The sequence below is a fragment of the Sphaeramia orbicularis genome, chromosome 17 (genome assembly GCF_902148855.1).
Source record: "Sphaeramia orbicularis chromosome 17, fSphaOr1.1, whole genome shotgun sequence".
Taxonomy (NCBI): domain Eukaryota; kingdom Metazoa; phylum Chordata; class Actinopteri; order Kurtiformes; family Apogonidae; genus Sphaeramia; species Sphaeramia orbicularis.
The window spans coordinates 55,146,835-55,169,985 of record NC_043973.1 but is presented as its reverse complement, the minus strand read 5'-3'; the positions used below and the strand labels follow the sequence as shown (position 1 = coordinate 55,169,985).

Sequence of the window (23,151 nt, the reverse complement as noted above, 5' to 3'; positions counted from 1 at the left end):
CCCCAACACTTTGACCTTTGACCTCTAATGGATGCTACAGGTCCCTGAGAATGACGACAAATAGATTCAAAGACACTTTCTGTACATGAGCTGTCACCACATTAAAGTGGAAAAAGTTACAACTCTGGTGTTTTAGTATGGAAGCGTATTGCATTCACACAAAAAACATAAAATTCGGCCCTGTTTTTATGAGATAATTATCTCGTTAATTCAGAAAAACAGAGCCGAATTTAAATTTTTTAGGAAAACAGCATCTCGTTAATTCAGATGAACAGAGCCAATTTTTTTTTTTTTACTTATTTTTCTTGTAATTATGAGATAATTATCTCGTTAATTTGGAAGAACAGAGCCAAATTTTATTTTTTTGTGTGAATGCAATATGCTTCCGTATTTTAGTTCCTGTTCAACCACTTCCATTAAAGTATCCTCACGTCACCTCCTACATGTGCAATAGCCTTCTGTTCTGCAAATCAAGCACATATTTATTCAACATTTATCCAAATATAAATGCACTATTTTATGTAGACTTGGTTCATATATATATATATATATATATGTGTGTGTGTGTGTGTGTGTGTGTGTGTGTGTATATATATGTGTATATATATGTATATATATATACACATATATATACACACACACACACACAGTTTTTGTTGTATATACTGTTAATATTATCATTCATATATACATACTATTTTCATTATATATACTGTTAATATTGTTATTGTTCATATATACATACTGTTTTCATTATATATACTGTTAATATTATTATCGTTTATATGTATACGCATACTGTTTCCATGGTATATACTGTTACTTTTATCATTCATATAAATATATAAATAAATAAATAAATATATATATATATATATATATATATATATATGTGTGTGTGTGTGTGTGTGTGTGTGTGTGTGTGTGTGTGTGTGTATATATATATATATATATATATATATATATATATATATACACATATATATACACACACACACACACAGTTTTTGTTGTATATACTGTTAATATTATCATTCATATATACATACTATTTTCATTATATATACTGTTAATATTATTATCGTTTATATGTATACGCATACTGTTTCCATGGTATATACTGTTACTTTTATCATTCATATAAATATATAAATAAATAAATAAATAAATAAATATATATATATATATATATATATACACACACACACACACACACACAGAGTTTTCATTATATACACTGTTATTATCACTCGTACACATACACGTACTGTTTTCATTATATATTCTATTCTGTTCCAGGTGAACTCATACCTGTGTACGTTGCCTCCTTCACGCCGTACGCCAGAGCTCCAGCTCCGATCAGCAGCTTTAGTCCGAGTCCAGCGCCGCGAGGTCCGGACGACATCCTGCCTGCGATCTGTCGCAGCTGCTGCAGAAATCCCTAAGACACACACACAGAGTCCACAGATGAACACAAAGGTCAAGGTGTGGTTTATTTCACTAAAACAAAGCACATTTTCAGCTGTCATTATTCATAGGTTATTGTGATTTTACTGTATTTTATCTGACCCACTTTAGATCATATTAGTCTGAATGTGGAACCTGTACTAACATGATTTTAACCTCCTTTATTGTTAATATCATCAGTATCATTTTTCTATTTCATTAATTCATCCCATGGACCAAATTGGACCCTTTAGTGGGCCAGTTTTGACCCATGGGCCATATGTTTGACACCAGTGCACATTTAAAACTACACAAAGTGTCCAAAGTGCTGTACAAAGATAGAGATAAAAATTTAAATCCATGCATCCTCTGCTCCAGAAATAATGTCTGTGAAGCGGGGATGGATGTTGGACAGTAGAGTCATGTTGGTGAATTCGTATTCTTGATGGAGAAAGAACAATCGGAAAGTTACAATCATGTTCGTAATTCTTGTTTGAACTTTTTCATTCATATTCTGATAAAATACACACAATACATTTTATGTACAACTGAACTCATTCAAGAGTTTACACAGATTTGTTTTTTGCGCATCTATAGACTACTATGCACACAGATCTGTCTTATGCACACAAATATTTTGACACCAATCTAACCCCACAGACCTGATGCAAACACATAAATAACTAGGGCTGTGTATTGGCAAGAATCTGGTGATACAATACAAATCACAATACTAGGATCATGATACGATATATCTGTCTACTGTTAAAAAGGCAATTTTTTGTTTGTTTATTTTTTTAAATGATTATTTCCTGTAAGAATTGAATTATACCAGAAATCTGCACAAATACTAAATACATTTTTATTTGATCGGAACACACTGTAAGCCCGGACTTTGTATTCACTAAAATGCTTTAATTCCAAAGTACTTAAATGATTTAAGTTTTATTACATTACTATAAAATGTTAAATACAGGGTGGGGAAGCAAAATTTACAATGAACATTTAGTTGTTTTTTCTCAGCAGGCACTACGTCAGTTGTTTTGAAACCAAACATATATTGATGTCATAATCATACCTAACACTATTATCCATACCTTTTCAGAAACTTTTGCCCATATGAGTAATCAGGAAAGCAAACGTCAAAGAGTGTGTGATTTGCTGAATGCACTCGTCACACCAAAGGAGATTTCAAAAATAGTTGGAGTGTCCATAAAGACTGTTTATAATGGAAAGAATGACTATGAGCAAAACTATTACCAGAAAGTCTGGAAGATACTATTAAAGAAGAATGGGAGAAGTTGTCACCCCAATATTTGAGGAACACTTGTGCAAGTTTCAGGAAGCGTGTGAAGGCAGTTATTGAGAAAGAAGGAGGACACATAGAATAAAAACATTTTCTATTATGTCAGTTTTCTTGTGGCAAATAAATTCTCGTGACTTTCAATAAACTAATTGGTCATACACTGTCTTTCAATCCCTGCCTCAAAATATTGTAAATTTTGCTTCCCCACCCTGTATATTTTACTAATTTGTAGACATAGTTGAAAGTACGAAAAAGTTGAAGTTGAATGGATTTAAATCACTCAGTTTTAGTCATGACCACACCTTTTTACCTGTGCATTGCTTTGTGGGTATTGGGCCTGTTGTTGTAAATGTGTTCTTTTTCTGTGCAGGGGTTCAGTGGGGTTGTGCTGTTAGCGTTCATTTGGAGTTAATGTGTGTATGTCAGTGTTTATTGGCCTTTTTGTGCTTGTTTTTGTATTTCTGTAGAGCTGCACCATGAGTCACAGCCATAGGAAGAACTATGGATTTACTGTTCATCTAGAATTGTTCTTGCACAATGGAAATCTTCCATCCACACTACAATATATTAAGTTTAATAATTTTACAAAGCACTTTATACTACAAAAGATTTTAATTTAAATCCACTTGGAATTGAGTCCAATGAACTGATATTAAGTCTAATGATTATACAAAACAATTGACATTACAACAAATTTTAACTTAAATTAACTTGGCATTTAGTGTGTTGTACTTAAAATAGCAATTCCATTCAAATCAAGCATTTAAGTTTAATACACTCAAGTTTTCATTACTCATTACTGAATTTTTTTAAGGCAACAAGTTACCTGATTTTTTTTTAAGTGAACTCAACTTATTCGGTCTTACAGTGCAGAATCTAATGCTATATCCTGTGTTCAAACTTAAATTATATTTTACAGACATTACAGTTTAAGATCCTGTTCAAATATTCATATTCTATTAGTTCAGAACTAACATCAGAACAGTATTTTAGTTCAATACCAACAAAGGAATTAACATTAATGAACAAAAGAGTGTTAAATAATAATAAATAAGATATAACCAACAAAGAAAACCAAAAAACTAAAATGAACCTCCACAATATCTGTATTTGAATACCTAAAAATATCGATACAATACTTTTAATATATTGATACAGTATTGTGAAATGAAATATCACGATATATTGCAAAGTCGATATTTTCTAACACCCCTATAAATGACTGTCACAGACAGAACTCCCGGATTCAGTCAATTAACCCCTAAAATGAGTTAACATTATCTTTTTACTTTTGAACATTAGCCACATTTCTGCAAACAGTTACAATAATTATGTGAAAGGGTTTTTTTTTAATAGTGTTTAAGAAAAACATAAACGTGATAAAATCGTTAAAAACTTAAACTGTCAGATTTTTAACTAGAATCGAGGGTCAGTTTTACAACAAAGTAAGAGACAAACTTTTCCAAAACACTTTCCGATGTAAATGAGCATTAATTAACTTTATTAAACCCTGTACTCGTGACTTCTGTCGTCATTTTAATTTCTGACACGAGCTCAATAAAACACACTTTGGATGAAAACTAGCTTATCTAAACCGCAGCTCACTCACGTGCCGCACGTTTTAGCAAAAAAATGTCACAAAACTACGCGTAAATAGCGGGAAACGCAACATTATCGTTAGCAACACAAACAATGAAATCTGACAGAAGTAGCAGAAAATCCAGTTCCAGGTGAAAATACTTACACCGGGCTCTTTATTCGCCATTCTCGTCTGATTCTCCGGTTAGAAAACCCACTGAAGACAGCAAGGTCAGTGGATGATGACGTACTTCCTGCGCGCGGTGTAACATGGGAGATGTAGTTTCCTGCGGCGAGGAGCGACGTTTCAGTCATTTGTTTCAATTTATATGTAAACATTTATTTTTTTTCTGCAGCCGATCTATTTTAATTCCACACATATACAATACGGGCATGCATTTAAACACTAGTGTTTTGACATACCTCCTCAGTTTGTGTCCTAATTCCACATTTTCTGCATTTTACTGTTCACCTTTGTGGAATAAAACCAAAATGAATCATGTAACGAGAAGTATAACGAAAAACAAACTATATAAATTGGAATAATAAGCAGAAATATAAGAATATATAAAACCACCAAATTAAATAATTGTTTATTTCCCGATGTTTTTACACTGTTTTTCTGCTTTTAACCTGCTTATATCTTTGACTCGGACAGACCTCTGCAGAATACGTCCTGTGTACCTGAATGTGTACAAATGGAAAATAAAACGATTTATATCTATGAATCAATACCATCCAACTGTAAGAACTTCAGCCCCGTGTGTCTGCAGTGAAGGAACAGCTGATGACTGGAATGTCTTTTCTGCATCACAGTCCATGTTCTAACCCTTTTGTCCACTCCAACCCTGCGTCTCTTCTTTTTCTTCTTCTTTCTCGTGTCTTTTCCTGAACGTTCATTTCCTCGTCTGTACTTCCTCTGCTTTTTGCTGAGGTCTGTCTGTGCAGCCGAAGGCAGCGGCTCCTGAACGCACCATCTACACCTATATGGTGCATTCAGGTGCAAAGGTTTGGTTTTACAGCATAAAACCACCTTTAACCCTTAAAGACCCAAACGTCCTCCTTTAACCTAAACCATCTACTGATCTAAACTGTTTAATTCCTGTTGATCCACTAATCCTATCAATCCATGTCAATCATTGGTGTAAAATACAGTTATTCCACGATTTATCTGGATAGTGTTTTTTTTTTTTTTTATTTGAACGATGACAAGCTCAAATGAAATAGGACTAATAAGACTATCTTTAAAATGTAAGGAATAGAAGTAAAAAGGACTGGGGTGTTGGAATGGAACCCACAATCTTCTCTCTGTGAGGAGACCACATATAGACACCCCAGGGTTCATCCATGAAATACAAATAATACATGAACAAGAACAAATACAACATGGATGAATGAGTGTTTTCATCACAGTGGGTTCCATTTGAACTCATTCTAAGACAGTTCTGTAATCAGGGAATTTCACACATGACATGAAAACAGTTTAAAACGACTGAATTCTTCTTCTTCGTCTTCTTCTCATTATTATTACATTTGAATTAATCTATTATTATTATTATTATTATTATTATTATTATTATTATTATTATTATTATTATTATTATTCGGATCCTCCGGTCAGGTCCAGTTCCACGGGACCGGGTCTGACAGGTTCCGCCCCGCCCCTCTGCTCTACTGGTGCGTTCACGGACCGCGGATTGGCTGCGCGCTCAGTTCCTCCTGAGGAAATCACTCCTTTTATAGTTAACGGAGCAGCGCGCGCCCTGTTCCGGGTTCACGAGCCTCTGGTAGAGGAGGCGGACCCGGACCCGGACCCGGACGCACCTGGACCACCGACGACTGCACGGACACCGGACGCACCGAACCGACCGCGGAACGCCCACCGGACCGGCTGAAGGTGAGTGGGGGTGGGGTGGGGGGGCGTCTCCAGGGTCCGGGACCGGGTCCGGGCCTCTGGGCGGATCCGGTTTCAGACATGTCGGGTCTTGCAGCAGCTGAAAGAATCTGGCTCCAGGGTCCGGATTCAGAGCGAGCTCCAGACCTCCTGCATGTCCGGGTCCGGACCGAACCGGGCCCCTTTCATGGGCTGGACCTGGTCCCGCACCCAGGAGGATCCAGATGTTGGACCACTGACCCATCTGAGACGGTCAAGACTGAGACCAGTACAGACCTGATGGAGGTCTACAGAGTCCACCAGGACCCACAACCACACATTTAACAGACAGAACCACGACCAGAACCAGAACCATGACCAGAACCACAGCAGAACCGAGACCAGAACCATGACCAGTGCAGACCTGATGGAGGTCTACAGAGTCCACCAGGACCCACAACCACACATTTAACAGACAGAACCACGACCAGAACCAGAACCATGACCAGAACCATGACCAGAACCACAGCAGAACCAAGACCAGAACCATGACCAGTGCAGACCTGATGGAGGTCTACAGAGTCCACCAGGACCCACAAGCACACATTTAACAGACAGAACCACGACCAGAACCGGAACCATGACCAGAACCACAGCAGAACCAAGACCAGAACCATGACCAGTACAGACCTGATGGAGGTCTACAGAGTCCACCAGGACCCACAACCACACATTTAACAGACAGAACCACGACCAGAACCAGAACCATGACCAGAACCACAGCAGAACCAAGACCAGAACCATGACCAGTGCAGACCTGATGGAGGTCTACAGAGTCCACCAGGACCCACAACCACACATTTAACAGACAGAACCACGACCAGAACCAGAACCATGACCAGAACCATGACCAGAACCACAGCAGAACCAAGACCAGAACCATGACCAGTGCAGACCTGATGGAGGTCTACAGAGTCCACCAGGACCCACAACCACACATTTAATAGACAGTCAGAACCACGACCGGAACCACAGCAGAACCATGACCAGAACTATGACCAGAACCACAACCATGACCATGACCAGAACCACAACAGAACCATGACCAGAACTATGACCAGAACCACAACAGAACCACAACCATGACCAGAACCAGAACGACGACCAGAACCATGACCAGAACCATGACCAGAACCAGAACCACAGCAGAACCATGACCAGAACCATGACCAGAATCACAGCAGAACCAAGACCTGAACCAGAACCACAGCGGAACCAGGACCATTCATTTCTTTTCTTTTCTCTTCTTCTCGTTTCTTTCTTTTGTTTTTTCTTTTCTTTCTTTTCTTTTCTAACTTCTTTTTCTGTCATTTCTTTCTGTTTTATTTTCCATTTTGTGTCTTTGTTCATTTGATTCTTTTTTTGTTTTTGTTCATTTTATTTCTTCTTTTATTCGGCGTTCTTTATTCTTTATTTTTTCCTTCATTTTTGTTGATTATTTTCTTCATTTTATTATTTTTTTTCCTGTTTGTACATTTTAATGTTAATTTAATCTCCTTCTTCATTTTATTCATAGTTTTTTGTTCTTTTATGTGCGTTCCAATGGTTGTTTCATTCATTTTCTTCATTTTACTGATTATTATTTAATTATTTCATAGATTTTTTTTGATTCCTTTTGTTGTTTTCATTTATTTTTTTCCACAGTTTGATGCTTCAGGGCGTCGTGTTTGTCTGGATTTGGTTTAATGTATTTCAAAACATAAAACAACAAATATCCCTGATGTTTTCTCACATTAGTTTCAGGAAAAATTCAAAAATATTGATTTCACACTTTAAACATCACATCAACAGACAAAACGTCACATTTAACTGTTTTTATTTGTGTTGATTCCTGAACTATTTTTATTTTAAAAGGATTAAATATTGTGTTTTAAAGTAATAAATGATGTTAAAGTAAAAAATCTTGTCATCATCATAAATCAGGAACATTTTCTGTAGAAACTGATGAAAATAAACACTTCGGTCTAAATATTGAACATGTGATCGGTTTAATGTTTGTTTTTGTTTACGTCTATTATCCATGGAAAATATCATCATCTATTCAACAAACAAATCATTTAAAGATCAATCATTTATTGATTTTATTGGATTAATTATTATTTTTGTATTTGCTTTTGCTCATTTTATAGATTATTGTTCATTTTCTGTTTGTTTTTGCTCACTTTGTTCATTTTGTTCCGTTTTTTTTTTTTTTTTTTTTTTTCATTTTATTGTTCATTTTAATCCGGGTTATTGATCATTTTCTTTATACGTCTTCAGTTCATACATTTTTTTGTAAATTTTTCTTCATTTCAATGTTTTTTTTTTTCTTCTACGTTTTTGTCAGTTTTGTGAATTATTCTGTTGACTGAATTCAATTTTGTTGACTTTTCTGGTTATTTTTTTTTTAATGTTACATTGATTTTCGTTCATTTATTTGATGGTTTTGTTCATTTTTCTAAATGTTGATTATTTTTTCCATATCGTATACATTTATGTAATATTTATTTCCAGTTGGATGCGGCAGGACGTCATGTTTTAAATGTGAATCTGCAGATTTAATGTCAGAAAATGTCAGAAAATGACTCGTATTTCTAATATTTTGTCACATTAGTTTTGATAATAATATATCGCACTATGGCAAATTTATTTTCAAAATATCACGACATTAATCTCATGAAATTGCAACATTATTGTTAAATTATGAGGGTTTTTTAAACTACATCTTTATTCTTGTAATATTATGACTCTTTTTGTGTTTCTTGTGAAATGACAGGTTTTATCTTGATATTTTGCGACTTTAGTGACAGGTGTTTTTATTGTCGTATGTGTCCTTAATACACCATCGTCGAAACGAACCAAATATGACAAATATTCTATTTTTGTAGATTTTCAAGCTGTGGAAATTGTGTCATTTCCGGTGATTTTCACCTGATTCAGGTCTTGAAGTAAACGTCATTAAACAACGACAGATCCTCAAATAAACGTTCTAGATCAACGTGAACTGTTATTTTAACTACATGTTCAGAAAATATACATTCATGACAATTAATTCATTAGGATGAAGAAATATCTTCAGTCGGTTCAAACCAGTTTCACTGATTATTTTCTTCATTCTGTTCATACTTTTGTTTGTTCAGTTCATTTTTGTTCTTTTTCTTTGACTTTTGGTTCATTTTTATCCATTGTTTCATTTTGTTGGTTGTTTTGCTCATTTTTCTTTATTATTTTGTTATTTATTTATTCAGTTCATTTTTTTATTTTTGTTTTTCTTTGTATTCATTTTTATTTCATTTTTATTGATATTTGGTTCATTTTACTTGATGTTTTATTTCCTGGTTGATTTCATTTAGAACCAGATGCATGTTCAGTTCCATACTCTCTCTCTCGTTCATCCATCTCTTTTTTCTTTTCTTTCCTCCACATTTTCTCCCTCCATCGTTCATCCATCTCTTTTTTCTTTTTAAATCTCTGACTACCATCGAACCCATGTCTTCTACCAAACACTGCTTTAACCTCTTTGTATTTTGGGTCCAGGTAGCTCCTCCCACTCTGTAGCTCCTCCCACTCTACTGTCCTGTAGCTCCTCCCACTCTACTGTCATTTTTTTTTTATCAATGATTTTGTCTTTTTTTAATATTATGTTCAGTTTTGCTTATTTCTCTTCATTTACTTTTTTTTGTAGTTTTGTCATCATTCTTTCTTTTTTTGCTCCTTTTGTAAAATTATTGTTGTTCATTCTCATTTTTTCTTCATTTAAATAGTTATTTTGTCAATAACTTTGTTTATTTTGTTCATTTATTGATAATTCTGCTCATTTGTCCTTATTTGAATGATTTTTCTGGTGTTTTTTTTGGTTGGTTTGATGGATTTTTCTGTCGTTGTTTATTGGTTGAACCCTGTAAATGGGACTAACCCAGTGTTAAACCTGTTCACTTGCTGTCAGATCAGTGTTTGTTTTGTTTTGTGGGTGTTTTTAACATCGTCTACCTGCTTCACTTCCTGTTTTATATTTAGCCCAAACGTTCACAGACCCCATCACTTCCTCTTTTCAGGTTTGTAATGAAACAAAGCTGCTTCCACTTCAGTTTGTGCCTCTGAAACTCGGCTCAAACTTCACTCACTCTTGTAATTTAAGCCAAATCTGGTTGAAATTGGACAGTTTCTATTTGTTAGTTTATAGAGTAAATGTGTCAGGTCAGTACCAAGGACGACGAGGAATGAAAACGGAGAACACAGACCAAAACTGAACAAAGTAACAGTAAAACTAACAAAAACTGAACAAAATAACAGTAAAACTGACAAAAACTGAACAAAGTAACAGTAAAACTGACAAAAACTGAAGAAAATAACAGTAAAACTGACAAAAACTGAACAAAATAACAGTAAAACCAACAAAAACTGAACAAAACAATACTGAAAAACCGGCAAAAATTGAACAAAAAAACTAAAAACTGACAAAAAACGAACAAAACAACAGAAAAACCGACAAAAACTGAACAAATAAACTGACAAAAACTGAACAAAAACCAGAAAAACCAACAAAAACTGAACAAAAAAACAAAACAAACAACATCTTCTATTGTTTTATTGATATTTTTGGTCCATTTTCTTAGGTTTTTTTGATCTGTTTTATATATTTTGGTTCATTTTCTTAGTTTTTTTTTCATCTACTTTATATATTTTTGTTTATTTTCTTTGTTTTTTTAATCTATTTTATATATTTTTGTTTGTTTTCTTATTTTTTTCATCTATTTATATATTCGTTCCTTTTCATTTTTTAAAATCTATTTTATATATTTTTGTTTATTTTCTTAGTTTTTTTCATGAATTTTAAATATTTTTGTTTATTTTCTTAGTTTTTTCATCTATTTTATATATTTTGCTAAATTTTTAATTTTTTTTTCATGTATTTTTTTATATTTTGGTTAATTTTCTTATGTATTTTATATATTTTGGTTCATTTTCTTTGTTAAATCCACTGTAATCTCAGTCTTCTAATGTGGTGTAACGTTGAACTGACAGTTCTTTAATGGATCATTCGCCTGTATTTGTCATGTGTTTGTCTCGGCCTCCTTTTGACTGATCATGTGATGACCTCGTTGATCTGACCGATCGGTTTCATTGATGTCTGACAGATGGGGAACTTGATCAAGGTGTTGACCAGAGACATCGACAACAACGGAGGAAACTTCTTCCTGGACTTTGAAAGTGAGACGCACAAATAAACCCCGCCCTCGACTTAACCCCTGGTGACCTCTGACCTTTGACCACATGACCTCTGACCCCCCTGCAGACGCCCAGCCCTCGCAGTCGGAGACAGCGCTCTGGGAGGAGGTGAACCAAGTCCTGACGGAGGCCCGGGTGGTTCTGGAGGACCTGCAGTCGTACCGAGGAGCCGGGGAGGAGATCCGTCAGGTAACGCCCCCTGGTGTTAGGGCGGGTCCACGGGAGAGGCCAGAGCTGCTCTGATTGGTCAGATATTCACTGTAACAGGACACATGAGGTCAATGTGATGACGTAGAAGAAGCAGAAAATTAAAAGCATGGATGAAAATGAGGCAACAAAGTGAACAGAACAGTGGAGAGGTTTCCATGGGGTTGTTCTGGTGGAGGTTGTTCTGGTGGAGTTTGTTCTGGTGGAGTTTGTTCTGGTGGAGGTTGTTCTGGTGGAGTTTGTTCTGGTGGAGTTTGTTCTGGTGGAGGTTGTTCTGGTGGAGTTTGTTCTGGTGGACCGTGGAGAACATTAATGGTAGATGAAACAGATGTAGAACAAACAGAACAGATGGAAACAATCAAAGTCTGAAGGTTCTGTCAAAGTCATGTGGGTTCAGGTTCCACATTCAGCCCAAAATCATCCATCCCATAATAACACTGGAACAGGGGAACATGTTATTAGAACGTACAGAACTGTCCCCAGATGTATATAAATGTGTTCCAAACACTAGTGTGTACTGTTGGTTTGTCTGTTCAGTCCCTGCTGTGCTGCTGAGTTTCTTTCTTCTGGTAGATGTCAGTGTCAGTCCTTCCATAAACAGGAACATAAATCTGTGTTGGTTTGAATCTAGAATGCTGGTTCCTCCTCTATCTCCTACTAAATTCTAAACTGATGTGGTTTCCTGGTGTGTCCACACATACACACACATGTTTGGGTTCAACTCTTCTTCTCTTGTTCTAACATCCATCCACATCTGTTTGTTTTGGTCATGTGACTCTAGTTGGACTCCAAGGTCTTTCCGTTACAGTTTTGGGTCATAGACCAATTTTTTTTATGTATTTTATATATTTTGGCTCATTTTCTTCATTTTTTTAAAATCTATTTTTATATTTGTGTTTATTTTCTTAGTTTTTTTTCATGTATTTCATATATTTTTGTTTCTTAGTTTTTTTCATCTGTTTCATATATTTTTGTTCATTTTCTTAGTTTTAGTCATATACCAATTTAACTACAAAAAACACCTCTAACAACAACTATTCAGAGAAAAACCAGAGTTTGGGTCAAACTGTCGTTTTTCCAGTTAACACATTTATATGAACAAGTTAAATTCACCAGATTTAAGGGAAAATGGAATGAGACTAATGTGTGTTTGTGTGTTTGTGTGGTTTTTTTTGTGTGTGTTTGTGTCCATCCAGGCCATCCAGAGTCCAGGTCAGGAGGGGGTCCAGCAGAAGGCCTGGTCCGCTGTGGTTCCTCTGGTGGCCAAACTCAAGACCTTCTACGAGTTCTCGCAGAAGTTGGGTGAGGAGAATGTCTTCTGCTGTCGGAGAACAGAGCAGGTGGTTCGGTCATGGATGGGCTTCTGTGATTGGAGGAGGCATCTGCCAACATGTGGGAGGAGGTGGGGTTACGGGGTGTAGATGTGGTGCACCTCCAACCACAGAGCTGGACAAAGAAAGAGGAGGAGTCAATGATATGAAGAAACAAATAAAACAAATGATCTATAAAAATAAATAATCTGCAACAATAAATAACAATAATCTGGTTCTGGTCTGGGTCTTTGTTCTAGTAGGGGTATTAGTTCTGGGTCTTGGTTCTGGTTCTGGTCTGGGTCTTGGTTCTGGTTCTGTCCTCAGTGTGCTGTGTTTGTCTCCTGGTCTTGGTCCTGGTTCTGGTTCTGGTCTTGGTTCTGTCCTCAGTGTGCTGTAGTTGTCTCCTGGTCTTGGTCCTGGTTCTGGTGTTGTGGGTCTTGGTTCTGGTCCTCAGTGTGCTGTGTTGATGTCTCCTGGTCTTGATTGTGGTCCTGGTTCTGGTCTTGGTTCTGTCCTCAGTGTGCTGTGTTTGTCTCCTGGTCTTGGTCTTGGTCTTGGTTCTGGTTCTGGTCCTCAGTGTGCTGTGTTTGTCTCCTGGTCTTGGTCTTGGTTCTGGTTCTGTCCTCAGTGTGCTGTGTTTGTCTTCTGGTCTTGGTCTTGGTTCTGGTTCTGGTCCTCAGTGTGCTGTGTTTGTCTCCTGGTCTTGGTCTTGGTTCTGGTTCTGGTCCTCAGTGTGCTGTGTTTGTCTCCTGGTCTTGGTCTTGGTTCTGGTTCTGGTCCTCAGTGTGCTGTGTTTGTCTCCTGGTCTTGGTCTTGGTTCTGGTTCTGTCCTCAGTGTGCTGTGTTTGTCTCCTGGTCTTGGTTCTGGTTCTGGTCCTCAGTGTGCTGTGTTTGTCTCCTGGTCTTGGTCTTGGTTCTGGTTCTGGTCCTCAGTGTGCTGTGTTTGTCTCCTGCTCTCAGAGTCCAGTCTGATGCGTCTCCTCGTCGTCCTCACCACCTCTGGGGCCACGCCCACTCAACACCTGGAGCACAAACAGGCGCTGGCACGACAGTTCGCACACATCCTGCACTTCACCCTGCGCTTCGACGAACTCAAGGTCTGCACCTCCGAAAACTACTGCTCCTCCTCCTCTTCCTCCTCCTCCTCAGTTCTCCTCTTCCTCCTCTTCCTCCTCAGTTCTCCTCTTCCTCCTCTTCCTCCTCAGTTCTCCTCTTCCTCCTCCTCAGTTCTCCTCCTCCTCTTTCTCTTCCTCCTCCTCAGTTCTCCTCCTCTTTCTCCTCCTCCTCCTCCTCCTCAGTTTTCCTCCTCTTCCTCCTCCTCTTCCTCCTCAGTTCTCCTCCTCCTCTTTCTCCTCCTCCTCTTCCTCCTCTTCCTCCTCCTCTTCCTCCTCAGTTCTCCTCCTCCTCTTTCTCCTCCTCTTCCTCCTCCTCTTCCTCCTCCTCCTCCTCAGTTCTCCTCCTGTGTCTCCTCCTCAGATGACTAACCCTGCCATCCAGAATGACTTCAGTTATTACCGCAGAACCATCAGCCGCATGAGGATCAACAACCTGACTGTAAGACACACACACACACACACACACACACACAGATAAAAGTGTTTAAAGTCCATGTTGACCCATGTGTCCGTCTACTGTCATCCTGGGTAGAGTTAGTGTTAGTTAGTTAGTTAGTGTTAGTGTTAGTTAGGGTTAGTTAGCATTAGTTAGTGTTAGTGTTCGTTAGTGTTAGTTAGTGTTAGTGTTTGTTAGTGTTAGTTAGTGTTAGTGTTAATTAGTGTTAGTGTTATTTAGTGTTAGTGTTAGTTAGTGCTAGTTAGCATTAGTTAGTGTTAGTGTTAATTAGGGTTAGGGTTAGTTAGTGTTAGTGTTAATTAGTGCTATTGTTATTTAGTGTTAGTGTTAGTTAGTGCTAGTTAGTGTTAGTTAGGGTTAGTTAGTGTTAGTGTTAGTTAGTGTTAATTAGTGTTATTGTTATTTAGTGTTAGTGTTAGTTTGTGTTAGTTAGCATTAGTTAGTGTTAGTTAGTGTTAGTGTTCATTAGTATTAGTTAGTGTTAGTATTAGTTAGTATTAGTGTTAGTGTTCATTAGTATTAGTTAGTATTAGTTAGTGTTAGTATTAGTTAGTATTAGTGTTAGTGTTCATTAGTATTAGTGTTAGTTAGGGTTAGTTAGTGTTAGTTAGTGTTAGTTAGGGATAGTTAGTTAGTATTAGTTAGTGTTAGTATTAGTTAGTATTAGTTAGTGTTAGTTTGGACGTTCACTAAGGCCTGGTCCTGTTGAGTTTCCTGTAGACGGTTCTATTCAACATGTGAATATTCGTTGTTTTTTTTTTCAGGCAGATGCAGTAAATGAGGTGAACAACGAACTGGCCAATCGCATGTCTCTGTTCTACGCCAGTGCCACGCCCATGCTGAAGACACTCAGCGACGCCACCATGAAGTTTGTGTCAGATGTGAGTCCACTGGGACCTGGACCGGACCCAGACCGGACCTGGGTCAGACATATTTAACCATCTTTGAATCACAGACAGATGAAGGCCTGTTCATTTCATACCTGACACCATGTGACCACTGAGGTGGAGCTGTAGTGACCACTGAGGTGGAGCTGTAGTGACCACTGAGGTGGATCTGTAGTGACCACTGAGGTGGATCTGTAATGACCACTGAGGTGGAGCTGTAGTGACCACTGAGGTGGATCTGTAGTGACCACTGAGGTGGATCTGTAATGACCACTGAGGTGGAGCTGTAGTGACCACTGAGGTGGATCTGTAATGACCACTGAGGTGGATCTGTAGTGACCCAGAGGTGGAGCTGTAGTGACCACTGAGGTGGATCTGTAGTGACCCAGAGGTGGACTGACAGGAGGTTCTAGACCAGGGGTGTCCTACCCTGGTTCTCCAGAGTAGGTCTGGAGGACCAGGGTAGGACACCTCTGGTGTAGAAGAACCCATAATAATGACTGTAAGCTCAGATCATCATCAAACCAAATATCCACCCTAGTTTAGTTTAGTTTGGTTTAGTTTAGTTTAGTTTAGTTTAGTTTAGTTTGGTTTGGTTTGGTTTGGTTTGGTTTGGTTTGGTTTAGTTTAGTTTAGTTTAGTTTAGTTTGGTTTAGTTTACTTTAGTTTAGTTTAGTTTAGTTTGGTTTTGTTTGGTTTAGTTTAGTTTAGTTTAGTTTAGTTTGGTTTGGTTTGGTTTAGTTTAGTTTAGTTTAGTTTAGTTTAGTTTAGTTTGGTTTTGTTTGGTTTAGTTTAGTTTAGTTTTGTTTAGTTTGGTTTTGTTTAGTTTGGTTTTGTTTAGTTTAGTTTGGTTTTGTTTAGTTTGGTTTAGTTTAGTTTAGTTTAGTTTAGTTTGGTTTTGTTTGGTTTAGTTTAGTTTGGTTTTGTTTAGTTTGGTTTAGTTTGGTTTGGTTTGGTTTAGTTTAGTTTGGTTTTGTTTGGTTTAGTTTAGTTTGGTTTGGTTTAGTTTAGTTTGGTTTAGTTTGGTTTAGTTTAGTTTAGTTTAGTTTGGTTTAGTTTGGTTTGGTTTAGTTTAGTTTGGTTTGGTTTGGTTTGGTTTAGTTTGGTTTAGTTTGGTTTTGTTTGGTTTAGTTTAGTTTAGTTTGGTTTGGTTTAGTTTGGTTTTGTTTGGTTTAGTTTATTTTAGTTTTGTTTGGTTTGGTTTAGTTTAGTTTAGTTTGGTTTGGTTTGGTTTGGTTTAGTTTAGTTTAGTTTAGTTTAGTTTAGTTTGGTTTGGTTTAGTTTAGTTTAGTTTGGTTCGGTCTGCTGACAGTAGAATACAACTTCCTGATGATGTGATGTAATAGTTTTTGCACATGCTCAGGTGGATGTGGACTAAACCAGTCAGATGAACCTGTTTCCATGTATGAGGATACAGGAGGACTGGGACAGAGCCAGCGGTGGTAATCTGATTGAATGTAATCAGATTACTGCTGCTATCAGATCAAACGGATCAGATCAGACTGTTAACAGGATCAGTAATAATCAGATATTGATCAGAGGATCAGTGTGGATGGAAACAGGCTCAGTTTGAGGTTCAGTCTGCCAATTAGAGACAAGAGATGTTGTTCCATAAATGAGCAGCAGGGGGCGCCAACTGCACATTGACTCTGTGTGTGTGTGTGTGTGTGTGTGTGTGTTTTTCAGAATCCAGACGTCCCCATTGAAAACACCACAGACTGTCTGAGCACCATGGCCAGTGTGTGCAAAGTGATGCTGGATACACCGTGAGTCCTGACAGGTCCCTGAATGCACCATCACTGACAGACACCAATGCAACAAACAGGCCTGGGCTCAGTGTGTGTGTGTGTGTGTGTGTGTGTGTGTGTGTGTGTGTGTGTGTGTGTGTGTGCACGTGTGTGTTCAGGGAGTACCGCAGTCGTTTCACCAGTGATGACACAGTGTTGTTCTGCCTGCGGGTCATGGTGGGCGTCATCATCCTGTATGACCACGTTCATCCGGCCGGCGCCTTCGTGAAGACCTCCAACATCGACGTAAGTGTCCTCTGTGACCTTTGACCCTTTAGAGGTCACACAACATCTGAACCACAGTGTGTGATTGGACAACACAACAACACTGTAGTACTTTGGCGATTATTATGTAGAAAATCAAGGTAAATGAAGTTACGGTATTTGGTTCCTTACCCATAAGTGGCAAAAAAAATACACATAATGTGAAAGGAACCTGTATTTTAGAACATTAGAACATGCCATGTTTCTTGGTAGTCGGTTTAAAAGGACTAGTTTAGCTCTTTTTTAATATGGTTTTATGTTTACGTTCATTTTATTTATTATTTTATATGTTTATGTTCTTTTTTTTTCTGACCCCTCTGACCCACCGTAGTTTCCTCTGTGTTAATATTAACGTTTGTTCATGGTCTCATCTTGAATCTGTCTGTTTCATTTCTGGTCCTGGTCCTGGTCTTGTCCTGGTCTGGTCCTGGTCCTGGTCCTGGTCTGGTCCTGGTCCTCTTCCATCTACATGGGGCTTGTTTTGTGTTCCTCTCCAGATGAAAGGCTGCATTCGGGTGCTGAAGGAGCAGCCGCCCAGCAGCGTGGAGGGATTACTAAACGCTCTCAGGTCCGACCGCCCCTGAACGCACCACAGCCACAGTGCCTGAGCCGGGCCTTAACATTCCTTGCTGTGTTCCACCTCTGCAGGTACACCACCAAACATCTGAACGACGAGACTACCTCCAAGCAGATCCGAAACCTTCTGCAACCAAACTAAAGGGGCCGGTCCGGGGCGGGGTTCTGGTCCGGACATGTGACCCAGAACGCCTGGACCCACCTTGTTCCGCCTGGTTCTGCTCCTGCTGTTCTTTCATATGGGATCATCGGTTTTATTTGGGTGTAAAAACGGTTCATTCTACGACAAATGCTGAGCTCCGCCTACTTCCACGGCACATCGGATCCAGGAACGACAACCATGAATGAGGCGTTCAATGACAGGACAGAGTGTTGGTCACCTGGGTTTCATGACCTTTACACCCACAGATACTGATAAATGTCTGAGGTCCTGATGGACTGGGTCTGACTAGGTCCACGGACTGTGGTCTGTCAGCAACCAGAGACACACCTTTAACCCTTCAAATAACCCTTTAATGAACCCTTTAAGCTTTTAATTAACCCTTCAACCCTTTAATTAACCCTTTAACCCTTTAAATAACCCTTTAATTAATCCTTTAACCCTTTAAATAACCTTTTAGCCCTTTAATTAACCCTTTAACCCTTCAACCCTTTAATTAACATTTTAACCCTTTAATTAACCCTTTAATTGACCCTTTCACCCTTTAATTAACCCTTTAACCCTTAAATTAACCCTTTAATTAACCCTTTAACCCTTTCATCCTTTAATTAACCCTTTAACCCTTAAATTAACCCTTAAATTAACCCTTTAACCCATGAGCCCTGATTCCACGTAAACGTTAACATGTTAATGTGGCGTTTGAGGTCGTGGGAGTTTCAGGTTTGGTCATGACTTCCTCATGTTCCACCAAAACAACTTTTCCAGACATTATTTTCTAAATGCACCTTTTCCACATCCCTCTCTCAACCACCACGCTAACGTCTGCAGCAGATCGATAGTGGACAGGCCTGGGTACGCCAGACTGGGACAGAACCCATAAATGTAGGAACCGCCCACTTGTGTGCATTTCACTGCCTCACCGTCGATCAGCGACTGAAAAGACCACGGACAGAAAATACCCGGATGGATATCGGACCGCTACAGATAACCGTTAGCTAACAGCTAATGTTAGCATGTTAGAGAGCAAGAGCTGTTTGACACCTTCCTGACCATGTCACATGACCGTATAAGGTAGTCGTGTTAGCTAATATGTAGCTAACGTGTAGCTAACGTCAACTGTTGTTGGGATATGGTTGTCCAGGTTCTGTCCAGGTTGTCAGGATGCACTGACAGTCCTAAGTTACACCTTCTACATGTACACGACTTAAACCCTGGTGATGCTAGCAATAGCGCTTCAGACCCTGGTAGTGTGAAGGTGGTCTGTTGATCTAAGCCAGGGGTGTCAAACATACGGTCCCTGGGTCAGAACCGGTCCACCAGAAGGTCCTATCCGACCCGTGGGATGAATTTGTGAAATGCCAAAATTACACTTAAGATATTAATAATAATCAAAGGTGTTCAGATCATTTTAACTCAGACATGCCATTGAATTCAACCTCCAGTGGGTCAGACCAGTCAAATACTGTCATAATAACCTAGAAATAACTCCACATTTGTTCTGTTTTATGTGTAAAAACGTAAAATTACATGAAAATGTTGACATTTACAAACTATCCATGAACCAAAAATCAGACCAACCTGAACTGTCCGAATATAAACCAGTGGAATTGGACCAATATTCTGCCTGTTATTAAGCACGCTGTATGCCCCCCCACCCCCAAACTAAGGTACGTCGCGGTATCCCACCCCCCCATCCTGCGAACTATTCGTCCCCCTGTTGCTAATGTGTTTTAAGTCCAGATATTTATCACCGCCTTTGGTTGTGTTTATTTATACGTTTTCATGAACATGTATAAATGATAAACCGAGGCTGAATATTGGTCTAATTTATTTCATAAAAGGGAGGTGGACTCTGTGTGTGTGTGTGTGTTTCAGTAAAATCATCTGGATGTAGATACGAGACCACCTGGAACCAAAGGCCCCGGTCCAAGTGCAGCTGGTTCTGCTGGACCACGTCCTCCGTCACGTCCGGGTCAGATTTAGGACCACATATGAAAGTGGTCCGGGTCAGATTTAGGACCACATATGAAAGTGGTCTGGGTCAGATTAGTGCTGTTCAGACTGTCCGTACCAGATCAGATCCAGGTCACATACAGACACATGTTCCCTCAGTCTGGTTTAAATCAGTATTCATTGTAATCTTCCGTCTGTTTTAATTGTTTGTGTTTTAGATCCACTGTATCTGAACATGTTTAAATGATAAACTGAACCTGAATACTGGTCCAATTCACATGTTTTTCTTAATAAATTTCAGGTTCCCGTTTTGTTAAAGGATAATTTGTCGATGTAAATCTTTTCAGAATCTAATTGGACTTTTTCTATTGTTCTTATTGGACTGGTTCTGGTCCAGTTCGGGTCATATTGGACTGAATGTGGACCTGGACTAACATGAGTGGGACAGTCCTGGTCTAATGATCAGAACCCTTTTATGTGGAGTCCAGTACTGGTCCAAAGTGGTCCCTGGTGTTTGGTCCAGGTTCCTGCAGATTCTGGACTCTGTGCTTGATGATCATCTCCTGCTCATTAGTCGGTTTATTTATTAGAATTAACTGAGAAACTTAAAAAAAAAAGAAAAGTGAAGTGAAACGACTGGAATAAAAGTGTCTGAACGGATCCGATTACTGGAAACACGGACCAGCTTTTGACGTCGCTGTGTTAGCGCTGCACATTTGGACTGAACGGCATTAACTGTTTTCAATGATGTTTGTGTTCGACAAATAAAGTTTTTACATTTTTACAAAAATGTGTTTCTCCTCTTTCAGATGAGCTACGGTGGCACATTAGTGCCACATCGGAAAAATAGAAACACTGGTCACTACGAGAATAGACTAAAAATAAAGCCATAATATTATGAGAATGAAGTCAGAGTTTAAAAAAACCTCATATTTTTATGAAAATGTCATACTTTTATGAAATTTAAATTGTAAAATTTTGAAAATATATTGATAATAGTGCAATAAAAAGTCATATTTTAGAAATTTTAAGCTTTAAATAAGTTCAATAATATACTCCAAATCTGTTCAGTTCATATGACGAAACAAACCTAAACGTGCAAACTGTCTTCAAAGTCTGACTAATGACAACATGTTGATGGTGGGTGGGGCTAATAAGCTCAGTATTTGGTGGGCGGGGCAAATAGTCTCAGTATTTGGTGGGTGGGGCTAATAGTCTCAGTATTTGGCCTTTGTTTGTAAACCCCAAATGACAGTAGAACCTCCCAGAATGTTCCAGTTCTACATTATCAGACCAGTGGGTACCACTGTATTCTGGAAATGATGACATTTTTCCGCCTTTTTTTAAATAAAAAATTCAATTTGTGTGAAAAAGCTTCAAGGTTGTTAAACATCTAAATGGTTCAAAGGTGAAACACAGACTTTTAATTTAGTGATTTAGATTTAGTTTTTTTTAAGTCAGTCTTGACTTTTGACCTTTGGTCACTAAATTGGATTCAGCTCATCCTTCAGTCTAAGGTTCAATCCCAATTCACCCCTCTAGCCCCTCCCCTCTGACTCATCGAGAACAGGGACACCCTTCATGTGTATGCGCAAAATGGGCAGGGAGGGGCCAAGGGGTGAAATGGGGTTGGGCCAAAGTGAATGTTTGTCCAGTTTGAAGACATTCTGTTAAGATCATCCTGATGTTCAGAAGAATGGACAGACATGAGGTCACCGTGACCTTTGACCCTTCAGTTCATCCATGTGTCCAGGTCAGTGTTTGACCTGGTTGGTTTAAAACTAAAGATGCATCCAAACTAAATACTGATGAGGCTGAACCAGGAAGACCACCAGGATCTGAGAACCAGTAGGACCACCAGGATCTGAACAGATTTAGAGGAAATGTTAAATCTGTGACTCGTCCAGGATAGGCCACGCCTCCACCTGTCGGCGCTGCCATCAGTTTTTTGGGTCATTTATTAAACATGCGTTCTACAGACGTTTGGGTTGGACTGCTGTTGTCCACAGGAGCTGAGTTTAAGTTTGGGGGGGGGGGGGGGGTGTCTACTGGACTTTGAATCAGAGATGATGATGATGATGTGACTGAACCACAGGAAGTTGAGTCACATGAGAAGAAGTGGGACCGAACCCCTGGATAGTTTTGGGTCCAGTCACATTTACAGTCATCTGTGGGAGTGGACCAGAACCAACAGACCAAAGCAGAAGGACATGACTGGAGGGGGCGGAACAGGACACCCCCCCATGTTCCTCAGAGTCACAGATAGAAACAAACCAAAGATGAGATGATAGAATAGAATAGAATAGAATAGAATAGAATAGAATAGAATAGAATAGAATCTTTTTATTGTCAGTGTAACCAGTACAACCACATTCAAAGCAGTTCAAATAATTCATGTTCAGGTGAAATAAAAAGATGTAATGTGGATATTTGTGGATATTTGTTTATATATTTTCGCTGCTGTGGTTCCTGAATGCCACACCGTACATTTAATACATTTAATCCATTTAATCCATTTAATCCATAAAACCATCACCAGTGCATCAGACCACTTATAGAATGTAGACTTCTGCACATGCTCCAAACTGTCAGGCATGGACAACCACATTCTACTGGACGTAAACATGTGGTGGTGAAAATGTGTAGATGTGTAAATGTTCCCCTGATGACACATTTAGTTATTTCCTTCTCCTGTTAGCCCCCCGCCCCCCCCCCCCCGGCTGCATGGTCTGGTCTGATCAGGCCGATTATCTACACCTGTCTGAACTCACATGGGCCCGCCTCCATACCAGAGCCCCGCCTCCATGTCAGTGCCCCGCCCACCGGACTCAAAGGAAAAGAGAAAACTATGAACAAAAGGAAATGAGTGAACTTGAAGTGAAAACAAACTAAATACCATCTTCAGCTGTGAACACAAAAAGTAATCAGCAGTCACTCAGGTTAATTAATACAATTAATAAA

At 38.7% G+C, this 23,151-nt stretch overlaps 2 protein-coding genes across 3 annotated transcripts in view; one reads left to right on the top strand and one right to left on the bottom strand.

Moving 5' to 3' along the window:
* The window catches only part of LOC115437758 (prohibitin-2-like), a 28,017-nt gene extending 22,791 nt beyond the window's left edge, over positions 1-5,226 (bottom strand). Inside the window, exons 1-4 of one of the 2 annotated variants that reach the window (XM_030161090.1) lie at positions 5,066-5,226; positions 4,754-4,802; positions 4,497-4,617; positions 1,312-1,441 (exon numbers count right to left, since the gene is read on the bottom strand). In XM_030161090.1, coding sequence (XP_030016950.1) covers positions 1,312-1,441; positions 4,497-4,517 — 151 coding nt within the window. In that variant the 5' untranslated portion in view covers positions 4,518-4,617; positions 4,754-4,802; positions 5,066-5,226. The remainder of the gene's footprint in view (positions 1-1,311; positions 1,442-4,496; positions 4,618-4,753; positions 4,803-5,065) is intronic. The other variant, XM_030161091.1, reaches the window with a different exon arrangement.
* An 851-nt stretch (positions 5,227-6,077) lies between these two features.
* Positions 6,078-18,711, top strand: LOC115437756 (protein FAM49B-like). Its single transcript, XM_030161088.1, has 11 exons — positions 6,078-6,227; positions 11,381-11,453; positions 11,539-11,660; positions 12,875-12,980; positions 13,952-14,088; positions 14,468-14,545; positions 15,328-15,444; positions 17,137-17,216; positions 17,357-17,483; positions 17,999-18,069; positions 18,150-18,711. Exons 2-11 carry the CDS (start codon positions 11,381-11,383, stop codon positions 18,217-18,219), a joined length of 981 nt encoding a protein of 326 aa, XP_030016948.1. The 5' UTR covers positions 6,078-6,227; the 3' UTR covers positions 18,220-18,711.
* The last annotated feature ends 4,440 nt before the right edge of the window (positions 18,712-23,151 follow it).